This window comes from Prionailurus bengalensis, chromosome E4 (assembly GCF_016509475.1).
Source record: "Prionailurus bengalensis isolate Pbe53 chromosome E4, Fcat_Pben_1.1_paternal_pri, whole genome shotgun sequence".
Taxonomy (NCBI): Eukaryota; Metazoa; Chordata; class Mammalia; order Carnivora; family Felidae; genus Prionailurus; species Prionailurus bengalensis.
Window position 1 is genome coordinate 15,839,388 of NC_057360.1, and position 13,082 is coordinate 15,852,469.

Consider the following 13,082-nt stretch of genomic DNA (forward strand, 5'->3'; position numbering starts at 1 on the left):
CAAAAGACCTTTTCTATACTAACACACTAAATTTAATGCATTATTTTGGTTTTATAATCGTTTTACTGAAACATAATTTGTATACCATGTAGGCGACCCATTTAAGATATATAATTCAATGGTTTTTAGTATATTCACAGGTGTGTAACCATTACAATTTTAGAACATTTTCATCACCCCTCCAAAGAACACCATACTTTTAACTGTCACCCCTCCAATATTTCCTCCCAACTCCCCACCAACCATAAGAAAATACTAATTGGCTTTCCGGCTCTTGTGGATTTGCCTATTTTCGACGTTTCATGTAAACAGAATCATAGAGTCGTGCAGTAACTTCCAAAGTGACTACACCACTTTGCATTCTCACCAGCAATAAGAGTTTCTGTTGCTCCACATCCTCACCAGCATTTGGTGTTGTCAGTGTTTTGGACCTTGAAGCTATTCTAACTGGTGTGTAGCAGCATCTCGTGGTTTTAATTTGTAATTCCTTAGTGGCAAATGACGTCGAGCAACTTTTCATCAGCTCATTTGCCATCTGTGTATCTTCTCTGGTGAGGCGTCCAGATCTTTGCCCATTTTAAAATTATGTCCTTTTTATTATTGAGTTGTAGGAGTCTTTATTACATCTGAGACACAACTTTTAGATCTGAGTTACAATTATTTTCTCTCATTCTGTGAGTCGTTCTTTCACTCCGATGGTGTCCTTTGAAGGACAAAGCTTTAAGTCTTCAGTTCAATTTATCCTTTATTTCTTGTACTTTTCGTGTCCTATCTAAAAAAACCTCACTGCCTATTCTAAGGTCACAAAGACTTATGCCTATATTTTCTTTTAAGAGTTCTGTAGTTTTAACTTTTACATTGGTTCATTTTGGGTTAATTTTTGTAGATGGCGTGAAGTAGGGGTCCAAATGGATTCTTGTACACATTTGGATATCCAAGTTTTCCCAGCACCATTTGTTGGAAAAACTGTCCTTTTTTCACTGAATGGTCTTTGCAATGTTGTCAAAAATCGTTTCGTATGTGTGAGTTTATTTCTGGACTCTATTTTACTGATCTAAATGTTTGTCTTTATACCAGTATCACACTGTCTTCATCACTATAGCTTTGCAGTTTCAAAATCTGGAGTGTGATTCCTCCAACTTTGTTCTTTTTCAAGATTTTTTTGACTATTTTGTGGTCCTTTCTGATACCATATAAATTTTAGGGTTTTTTGTTGTTGTTGTTTGTTTCTTTTGGAAAAAAAAAAAAAAAACCACCACCACACATTGGGACTTTGACAGCGCTTACACTGAATTTGTAGATTTCTTTGGGTCTGCCAATCCAGGAACATGCAATGTCTTTCCGTTTGTTTATGTCTTCTTTAATTTCTTTCAACGTTTTGTAGTTTTCAGTGCATAAGCCTTTCACCTTTTATTCCCAAGTATTTTATTATTTTGATGCTGCCGTAATGGAATTGTTTTCTTAGTTTCCTTTTGTATTGTTCATTGTTAGTGTATAAAAATGCAACTAATTTTTGCATGTTGCTTTTATATACTGCAACTTTGCTTAATTCACGTATTAAGTCTTAACAGTTTTTTAATGGAACTCTTTAGGGCTAAAATAGTGGCTACTATATATTAAAATGCCCTATCCTCAAATTTCATAAACATTAGTTGTTTCAGTTAAGGTATGACATAGTCTTACTCATTTTTCAGAAAGGAGTTCATCTTTAGACAACTTCATAAAAAAAAGCAAGCCTTGGTTATTTGCTATTTAACATTTATTTATTTTTGAGAGACAAAGAGAGACAGAGAATGAGCAGAGGAGGGGCAGAGACAGAGGGAGACACAGAATCTGAAGCAGGCTCCAGGCTCTAAGCTGTCAGCACAGATTCCGACGCGGGGCTCAAACCCATGAGCCATGAGATCATGACCTGAGCCGAAGTCAGTTGTTTAACCGACTGAGCCACCCAGGTGCCCCCTTGGTTATTTGCTATTTAAAAAAAAATAGTGTATTTCTAAAATTATTATCCCTATTAAGTCTATTTTTAAAAAATGTTTCCAAAATGTGATAGCAGGATTTTCAAAATAAAAAGATAAATGATTATGAAATGAAAAATTAAGTACAAGAAGAGAAAGGATCAACTGCACTTTCCCTTTTGACAAATATTTTATAGTGTTGTTGGTGACATCACAAGAGAGGTTTATCAATAAAAGAAGTTTTCTTTTTGAATAAACTACTCTATTCTCTTTATCATACGTAATATCAACCTTTCCTACATTTTAGCAGTTTACATCAAGACTGATCTAGAAAATATTAATGGGGCCAGATCCAAAGTTCTAGTATATCTATTCGGAAAAATGATTTATGATAAATATATGGCATTTCAGACTCAAACTATGCAAATTTAGCAAGGGATTACTTAAGTAACTATCTAGCTTCCAAAAACTCACTTCCCTTGACTTTGTGAAATCTTCTGAGGATACTACTGATCTCTACTTTGAGAATACTGAGAGAAAATTTTCAGAATATTACCATCAGAACTGCCAGACTTACTTTTACCTTTATTTAGGTAGCTGGGGATATATTTCCTCCTACTCTAGAAAAATGATTCACAAAGGCTATGCACTCTACAGTTTTTGTCACCTTCTTCATCTTTCATTTGAGTAGTGTCTACTAAGTAAAATTATCTGAAGCAGCTTCACTTCTCCTATTTAGTAAAATGCAATGGTTTTTATGAGTAATATTTTCCCCAATATTAAGATGTCCTTTAAAAAAACAACAACAAAAAAAGAAGGGGAATCTGGGTGGCTCAGTTGGCTGAGCGTCCAACTCTATTTCAGCTCAGGTCATGATCTCACAGCTGTGTGATCAAGCCCCATGTTGAGCTCCGCACTGAGCCTAGAGCCTGCCTGGGATTCATTCATTCATTCATTCATTCATTCATTCATTTGTTCGTTCTCTCTCCCTCCCTCCCTCCTCCCCCTCTGCCCCACACATCCTCCCTCTCACTCTCTCTCTCTCTCTCTCTCTCTCTCAAAAAATAGTCCTTGTGATTTGCCTCTTAGGTTTCTCTAGTGATCTCAATAGCTAAGATTGTTGAGAAAGGCTGATCACCAGATTAAATGACTGTTATGACGGAGGAACACTGCACTACAACAATAAATCTCCCAACACACTAAAATAAAGGGTCTGCATGGTACTGAACAGAACTTTATCTATTTAGATAGAAGGCAATGTTGCCCAATTTGAATTCAACAAGTTTCTCTTAAGAGGAAAACACATACACTCAGAGATTAAAAAGAATAAGTCACCCATCTTACCTGAGCACCCACTAGCTGCAGCAATGCTGAGTTCACGGGGAGGAGCTCAATGTCTGTATTGATAGTGGTCTGGTCAAATGGGCAAGCCTTGCGGTGGAGTTTATTCAGGCACATCTTGCAGACAGTATGGCCACAACCCAAACTGATGGGCTTTCGAATTGTTTCATCGAAAGTCTGAGTGCAAATTGGGCAGGAGAGGAAATCCGTCCACTGTGGAGCTTGTACAGGCATTGTTACTGGAGTTACAATTCACTAACACACACACACACACACACACACACACACACACACAAATAATCTAAAGCAAAGATTCCACTGGAATCAAAATCTTTGAAAAAAGTTTTTTTTTTTTTAAATATCTTCCGTAGATACAGTCAGCACATAGTGTGAAATATAACCTGGAAAACAAACAGAAAGAAAAAGAAAAAAATTAGTGTGTTTTCCTTTTCAATTAAACTGCATTCACACTCTATTACCTACACTCTTTTATACCACATTTATATCACTATGGTCCACTGTTTTGCACTTTCATAGAATAAAGTCATAATAAAACTTCTAGTCTCATCTCCTTGCTGTAGAGATGTGGAGTGGACCCCAGAAAGATAAAATAACTTGCCCAAGGTAACAAATGAAGTTAGTAACAAGGTTAGATCCAGGATCTAAATCTCGCAAATTTATCTAAGTCTACGATTGTTTTATATTTAAGAATTAGCCTTTTTAAACTGGCTAATAATATTGTTTCTTGAGCTGCATACCAGTTACATGAATGTGTTCAGCTGTGAGCATTTATCAAGCTCTACACTTATGATATGTACACGTCTGTGTATGTTATACCTCAAGATAGAGTTTTTAAAAATTGGCCTAAAATTAAAACTACCTGAAAATATTTTATCATCAAATTGGGTATCAGATAACAAAGAGTCTGTGAAATTTTTAAAAGTCTTTTTAAGGGTTTTAGACACCGTTAAGAATTTTATTTACCAGTAGTTAGTTACCTTTAAGCCCCTGCTATGGCCTACACCTGGTGCTATAGTGTGCTGTGTTAGAACAACTGCATAGTTATAATTATTTACTTCAAAAGATTTTTTTAAACTCTCAGATTTATTAATGGTACAACAATTATAGTTCAAATTTCATTTCCTACCCTCTTTTTTGGCAGAAGATAAAAGCCAAATTGACTTATCACCTGTGTCTAACAGAAAATTTTTTTATATATAAAATTCAACCTAAAACTTACAGCACATCTTAAATAATATGTACTATTTATCTAACTGTAGTTTCTAAAAATGAGAATTGATGTACAGAAGAAAGTAACAGTATCACAATTTGTTAAAGATTTGATTATGCTCAAGAGAAACTGCTTACAAAGATGAAACAATTAAGCTGTAATTAACTAGGAAAGTAAATTATCTATATACCTTATTCTTTGAGCATTACATTTACTTCTTGCTTTATTGAAACAACTCAACCTTAAATGCGTCCATTATTGATGACAGAACAGTTTTCATTAGGTATGTTAAAAATTTATCCATTCATTCAACAAATATTTACTAAGCACTACTATGTGCCAGACTGAATTGCTAGGGAAACAGTGAAACAGCACAGTCATAATATCTGCCTTCTGAGTAATCTTAGCTTTGTTTGTGTTTTTGCAAAGGTGCTATAAGATACATATATTTTACCAAGTTAATTTCATGTTCAGGATCTAAAATTAGAGTTATCTGCATGTGTGTTAAAATAGCCCTTGCAATAACAAGAATGGGCAAAGAAATAGTTCATTTTTTAAAAATTTTATTTATTTTGAGAGAGCATGCTGTGTGCGTGCATGCAAGCAGGTGAGAGGCAGACAGAGAGAGGAGAGACAGAATCCCAAGTAGGCACCATGGGGCTGGATTTTACAAACCATAAGATCATGACCTGAGCAGAAACCAAGAGTCAGATGCTCAGCAGACTGAGCCACCCAGGCACCCCAAGTTATCTGCATGTGTGTTGAAATGACCCTTGCAATAACAAGAATGAGCAAATAAAGAAATTACTCACATTTTGATTTCTATAATGTTTTAAAGATAAAAACTTCTAATACAATAGATTTAATCAAATACATTATGAGTAGTACAAGTATGATTATAATAAGTTATTACTACTTAATAAACTGAAACTCCTCTGGAATGTTAAAAAAGAAAATACACTATCTAATTATTCACTTGTAGACTCAAATGCTAGATTTGTGCATTGGGTTGCAGAATGCTCAAAAAAAAGGGGTAAATTTTTAGAGAAGACATAATGTTCAGAAAAGGAACTGAGTATTAGTCATAAATTGCTTGCTGAACCTGATTAAGTAGATAAAGCATCACTCACATAAACTTTTCTATAGATTAGCATGGCAACATATATCAATGCCTGCAAAGAATCTGATCCTGTTAATCTCTGCAAAGAGAGTTTAATGGTTCCTTCCTTTTTACTAGTATGGCTTTCTAGACAACTTAAAACTTGTTCATCTTAAAGTATAGGTAAAACAAAGCACTTAGTTCTCTCAAACGCTATAAACTACACAAACCCCCAAAGGGCACAAAATATAGTAAGATGTTGGGGCATCTGGGTGGCTCAGTTAGTTGAGCATCTGACTCTTGATTTCAGCTCAGGTCATGATCCGGGGGTCATGAAATTAAACTCCAGGTCGGGCTCTGCGCTGAGTGTGGAAATTGCTTAAGATTCTCTTTCTTTCTTTCTTTCTTTCTTTCTTTCTTTCTTTCTTTCTTTCTTTCTTTCTCTCTCTCTCTCTCTCTCAAATAAATGTATAATAAATGTTTTTATACCATGTCATAACTTTTACTATGAATACAGCTATTTGCCACATACTATGCTAAACGCCTTACACAGAACACATAAAAGGTAGGTAATTACTGTTATCCCATTTTACAGATATGAGAAGTGGAAGTTTAGAGAGGCTGAGTAAGATAAAAAGAAATAGGGCTAAGATATTAACCCAGATGTTCTGGCACAAAACCCAAACTCTTAACCAGATCACCATTCACAAATAAAAGGTTAAATATAATGTAAGAAGAAACTACTTGCGATTTCATTCAAAAACCAATGCCACAAAGCTGCATTCCCTAATACTAACTTCACAGTAATTCTGCTAAACTTACTGCCAAATCTATGGTCAGGTCCTTGTTCTAATCTCATTTGTCTTCTCAGTGAGGTATGAAACAGACAACTACTAACTCCCTGCTTCTTGAAACCATCAATGAACCACATTTCCCTCATCCTTTCTAACTCGCTGGCTGTTGTTGATCTCTTAAACTCCTGGAATCATCAGGTCTCTATTTTGAGTTTTCACATCATTCTCCAGCCAAAATCCTGAAAAAGCTTTCTATTATATTTAGAATAAAATCTGGATTTATTATTCTTGTTTACAAAACCCTAAATGATATGAGCTGTAATTATTTCTCCAACTTCATTTTCTAACACTTATCCTCACCTTAGTATGTTAGTACTAGGTATTCTATCTAATCTTTGAGTTGGATCGCACTCTTCATCACTTAGATGCCACCAAAGATGTCACATCCTCCCTGGCCACTTAAAACTCTAAATCATTCTATAGTCCATCGCTGTACTTAAATTCTCTACAAAACATTTACATTATCTATGTTACATTTTTCTTCTTATATTTTTATTTGCTCACTCAATATCTATCTAATATTAGAATATAGACTCCACAAGAGCTGAGATCTCATCTGTCTTGTTCACTATGAAAGCTAATAGCTCCCCACTATAATTTAGACTACGTAAAGTTTTTGCCTATAATTTCAAGAGTTGACAAGACGTGTGAAAATCTGTTCATAAAATTATAAGTGACTTAAAAGCTCTCAAATTAAGAAATTCTAATCTATATTATTCTTTAATGAGTCTTAAAATTGCAAGCAATTTTTTGAGATTTACGACATCTGACACTGTGCAATATGGAAAACAGGTAGAAAATATGGTCAACATCAGTTTTACAGACTTGAAAACTCACTGCTCTCCTACATGGTCTCAGAACTGTGCTGCCACAAGTTTTCCAAATTATTCTGTTGTAACAAGTTGTAACAAGATTTTTAAAAAAATGTTTATTTAATTTTGAGAGAGAGAAAAACAGTGGGGAAGGGGCAGAGAGAGAGGGGGACAGAAGATCCAAAGCAGGCTCTGGTGCTGACAGCAGAGAGCTTGATGCAGGGCTCAAACCCACGAACTGTGAAATCATGACCCCGAGTCAAAGTCGGACCCTCAACCAACTGAGACACCCAGGCGCCCCACAATAATTGTTTAAAATAAAATCACAAAATTCTATTGGTAAAAGACACTTTAGAGATCATCTGGCTCTTGCCTAATTTTTCAAGATGAGGTAACATTCTTATGTCCCAATCAGTAGCAAGTATTATTAAACATTTTCAAACATCTCCTTCCATTCAATCGCTAAAACCCAAAGAACTTGGAATCACTTTCCTTCTTTTTGCAGAGAAATAAAATTAACATTCAGAGAACTCTGTGCAAGGTCACATAGGTAGCAAAATCAAGACACAACCACCTCGGATCAGTACTGGACACTGAAGCCTATGCACTTGCCACTGTACCAATTCAACATGAAGAAGACCAAAAACAAGACAAGTAAAAGAGTTACAACGTCATGCAGCTTGATAACGGCAGAGCCAGGATTAGAAACCAAGTTTCTAGTTTTAGTGTCCCCGGCACCCCTATCAGACTGCCTTGAAAATAAACCTATCACCACCCCCTGATTTAAAATATCCTTGCATACTAACATGTCTCCGGAGGTAAGGGAAAAAAGCAAAAATGAACTATTGGGACCTTATCAAGATAAAAAGCTTCTGTGGGGCACCTGGATTAATAATAAGCACTATAATAATAATAATTGGTTAATAAGCACTGCCCTTCTGCTTAGGTGATAGATCTCATAGTTCATGAGTTCAAGCCCCACATGAAGCTCTGCAGTGACAGTGAGGAGCCTGCTTAAGACTCTCTCTCTGCCCCTCCTCTAATTGCGCTTTTTCTTGGTCTCAAAATAAATAAAATTTTTAAAAAAGATAAAAAACTTCCGCACAGTGAAGGAAACAGCAACACCAAAAGGCAACCAACGGAATGGGAGAAGATATTTGCAAATGACATATCAGATAAGGGGTTAGTATCCAAACTCTATGAAGAACTTAACAAACTCAACACCCAAAGAACAAGTAATCCAGTGAAGAAATGGGCAAAAGGCACGGACAGACACTTTTCCAAAGAAGACCTCCTGATGGCTAACAGACACATGAAAAGATGCTCAACATCACTCATCATCAAGGAAATACAAATCAAAACCACAATGAGATACCACCTCACACCTGTCAGAATGGCTAACATTAACAACTCAGGCAACAACGGATGTTGGCGAGGATGCAGAGAAAGGGGAACTTTTGCACTGCTGGTGGGAATACAAAGTGGCACAGCCACTCTGGAGGTTCCTCAAAAATTAAAAATACAACTACCCTATGACCTAGCAATTGCACTACTAGGTATTTATCCAAAGGATACAAAAACGCTGATTCGAAGGGGCACATGCATCCCAATATTTATAGCAGCCCTATTGACAATAGCCAAATTATGGAAAGAACCCAAAAGTTCATCAACTGACAAATGGATAAAGAAGATGTGGTATGTATATACACAACGGAATATTACTCAGTGATTAAAAAGAATAAAATCCTGCCATTTGCAATAATGTGTATGGAACTAGAATGCATTATGTTAAGTGAAATAAGTCAGAGAAAGACAAATATCATTATTTCATTCATATGTATAATTTAAGAAACCAAACAGATGAACACAGGGGAAGGGAAAGAAAAATAAGATAAAAACAGAGAGGGAAGCAAACCATAAGAGACTCTTAAATACAGAGAACAAACTGAGGGTTTCTGGAGGGGTGCTGGATGGGGGGATGGGCTAAATGGGCAAGGTGCATTAAGGAGGACACTAGTTGGTTGGGATGAGCAATGGGTGTTATGTGTAAGTGATGAATCACTAAATTCTACCCCTGAAACCATTATTATGCTATATGTTAACTAACTTGGGATTTAAAAAAAAAAAAAGAAAAGGGTGGGGGCACCTGGGTGGCTCAGTTGGGTTAAGCCTCTGACTCTTATTAATTCTGATGATCCCAGGGTCATGGAATCAAGCCCTGTGTTGGGCACTGTGCTGAGCATGGAGCCTGCTTGGGGTTCTCTCTCTCCCCCTCTCTCTGTCTCTCCCCTGCTTGCACACTCTCACTTTCTCAAAAAATAAACAAACATACATGCATACATTTTAAAAAAGGGAGAGAAATGAATTGAAAAAATGAAATAAAATAAAATAAAATATCCTTGTACACTAAAACTACAGTTAACAATATTTGGCTTAGTATCAAGGCATCCATTAACCTTGGAAATATGTAAAATTGTTTATATACACATGCTCATTCCTTCAGGAATAGGATCCAGGGCTTTTATCAATTCTCAAATTTTTATCAGTTCTCAAAGGTTTTATTTGAGGAGGAAGGGAAGGGGAAAATAAGAATCACTGACTCAGATGGGGTACCTGGGTGACTCAGTCGGTTAAGCGACTCTTGATTTCATTTCAGTTCTCCTGTCATGATCCCACAGCTGACAGGGCAGAGCCTGCTTGGGGTTCTCTCCGCCCCCACCCCACCCCCTGCTCAAGATGTGTCTGTCTCTCTGTCCATAAAGAAAAAAAAGAAAAGAAAAGAAAAGAAAAGAAAAGAAAAGAAAAGAAAAGAAAAGAGAAAAGAAATCACTGATTCAGACATACTGAAATAAAGTAACTAGTGAAAACATAAGAATATAAAAAACAAAAATAGTAATTTATATGAACATATATTTCCTCTGTATTTGCACCACAATCTCAACAAACTCTTGTAAGTTCTTTAAAAGTGATGTTCACGTGCACCAAACATTTTTTTAAATGATTACACCGAAATGTCTCCTTCTCACCCCTATTTCTCATCCCTCTAGTCCTCACTTCCATCCACCTGCACAGACAAACCCCTGGTTTATTTTCTTTTCAGATTCTTTATCCATATAGGTCAATATACAAATATGTATTATTAACTGGCTAAAAAGTATTTTAAATGCTGTCATTTGCAACTCTTCTCTCTTTCTGTACTAAACCAGTGTTTCTTAGAAATTATACCCTAAAAACCTTTCTCCATTCCCAGTAAAAATTAAACATTCAGTTACTTGCATAAAAATCTTTTATTGGTTTATACTATGTGCCCAGCACTAGGGATAAAAAATAATGAACAAGCAAGTCTTTGCAAGTCTGCACAGAGTTTACATCGTTTCTTTCATTACCCATATAAACAACAGAGACACAAACTAAATACATGACTCCACGGCATGGTAAATGCTATCAAGGTAAAGGTAAAAGACAGAGACAGAAGTACATATAACAGATAATCTAAACAAACTGGGATGAGGTCATGATCCCAGGGTATTAATGGATATGAACAGATGGAAGAAAAAGGTCTGGAAAGATGTCAAACAAAATTAACAGCAAGTTATACAGTTGGGCAGCTTATAAAATGTATATAATCATGAATTTTATAAGTGCAAATAATTTTTAAACAATGAAAACAAGAGAAGCTAGAGTACATTTAGAACACAATTTAGGCTACTTCTAAGATAAATTATTGTAAGACTAAAACATTTCTCTTTATTAAACGGACTGCTTTATACATTTGAACATCCAAATTCTCAAAACTTAGTTGTTTTTTTCCAAAATGCATTAAAAACTCTTTTTATAACTTCTCTATAATTTACCTGTTTCAAAGAACTAGCACATTTTATTAATTTTATGTATCATTCCATCTCAACATAGTAAAATCAGGTATATAGTTGCTAAACTCTTGCGTTTTCCAGTAAAATAATTCTTAAGAGACAACTATAACAAACTTGATAGAATAAACACATAGAATCAGCACCCAGTTCTTCACTAAAAATAAAAGCATTCTAGGATCGCCTGGGTAGCTCAGTTGGTTAGGTGTTTGACTCTTGATTTCAGCCTAGGTCATCTCATGGCTCATGAGGTTGAGCCCCACACTGGGCTCCATGCTGATGGTGCAGAGCCTAATTGTGGTTCTCTCTCTCTGTGTCCCTTCAGCACGCATGTGCTCTCTCTCTCTCTCTTAAAATAAATAAACTTAAAAAAAAAAACACAAACTTTCTTTTGATCAGAAAGATAGGTATGAAAGACAGAGGGAAAACAGTATTTTAAAAGCTTGATTTTGCTTGGGAAATTTGATGATTATGAATAGTAACTCAACTTTGATGATTCTATTTTAGGAACTATAAAATCATAAAGCAAAGATTTTTTTTTTGAACGTCAAAATGTTATTAACTGTACTTATTAGATCTAAGAACAATTTCCACTTCCTCATTCCTTAAACATCTTTCTCCAAAGTCATCTTTCTAAACATTCCCCAAGTTTTCCCATAAACAGATGTTTACAACATCTTCAACCACAAAACATATCTAAATTATACAGGACACATGGCTTAGTGAATGTAGTAAACCTTCTCTCAGTATGGAGTAAACCTATGAAATAAACTGACAGGGGCGCCTGGGTGGCTCGGTTGATTAAGCATCCAACTTTAGCTCAGGTCATGATCTCACAGTTCATGGGTTCGAGCCCTGCATTGGGCTCTGTGTCTTCTCTCTTTACCCTTCCCGTGCTCACATTGTTTCTCTCTCAAAAATAAATAATAAACGTTAAAAAACAAAAAGAAATAGGGGCACCTGGGTGTCTCAGTCGGTTAAGTGTCCAACTTCGGCTCAGGTCATGATCTCGTGGTTCACAAGTTTGAGCCCCTCATCGGGCTCTCTGCTGTCAGCTCACAGCCTAGAGCCTGATTTGGATTCTGTGTCTCCCCTCTCTGTCCCCGCCCCCCCCCCCCCACCCACTCGCGCTGGGTCTCTCGAAAGAAAGAAAGAAAAAGAAAATGACTAAAATATTAAACACCAATATCCAGATTCTTTAAGCTTCTTCAGAGCAAGGTTCTGTCAGGAAAAAAAAAAAAAAAGTCCTAAATAATTCTATTCATCAAAGCACATGTGCTCAAGGCCTCCAGACAACTCATTGTGTATTAGAGGTCAGTCAGCCCAAACCTAGCTCAACAGGAGTAGGTTCTACTGAAACCTTTCTAATCCGAAAAGCATGGATGATGAACCCTCTTTATTTCTAACAAAAATCCAAACAAGTGACTGTTACTCAATAATGAAAGCAATGGTTAACCTTCCTATCAGTTAAAACAAGGCCTAGTCCCCTCGGTAAATGGCAAGTCGTAATTTTTACTGTTACTAATTGGTTATACATAACAACATGATAAATAGCAATCAGTTCACCTTGAAGAAGGCCCAAATTTTAAAATACCATAACTTCCTCAAGAATATTCACATTTTTACATAAGGAATAGTGCTCATAAGTACTACAGACAAGATTATGATATGGTACAGAAAAAGAGCTTGGTTTCCTGAAAATAAACCATGTGTCAGGTATTATGCTAGGTGTTTTCAGCTGCTTTTCTCATTTAAGTGTGCACCATAAATCTAAAACACAATATGAACTACCACCAGTAACCAATATCTGTTAAGTACCAAGTATGTGCCAGCACTTTCAGTGTGCTATATACAGTATCTAATTAATTATTCACAGCAATGCTGTAATGCATGTATTACCTTCATTTTAGTGATAAAG

The 13,082-nt window shown here is 35.9% G+C and overlaps 1 protein-coding gene across 2 annotated transcripts in view; it reads right to left on the bottom strand.

Moving 5' to 3' along the window:
- RC3H1 (ring finger and CCCH-type domains 1) overlaps nucleotides 1-13,082 on the bottom strand; it is an 87,006-nt gene that overhangs the window by 46,626 nt on the left and 27,298 nt on the right. For both annotated transcript variants that reach the window (XM_043568541.1, XM_043568540.1), the window contains exon 2: nucleotides 3,303-3,700. In XM_043568541.1, coding sequence (XP_043424476.1) covers nucleotides 3,303-3,533 — 231 coding nt within the window. In that variant the 5' untranslated portion in view covers nucleotides 3,534-3,700. The remainder of the gene's footprint in view (nucleotides 1-3,302; nucleotides 3,701-13,082) is intronic.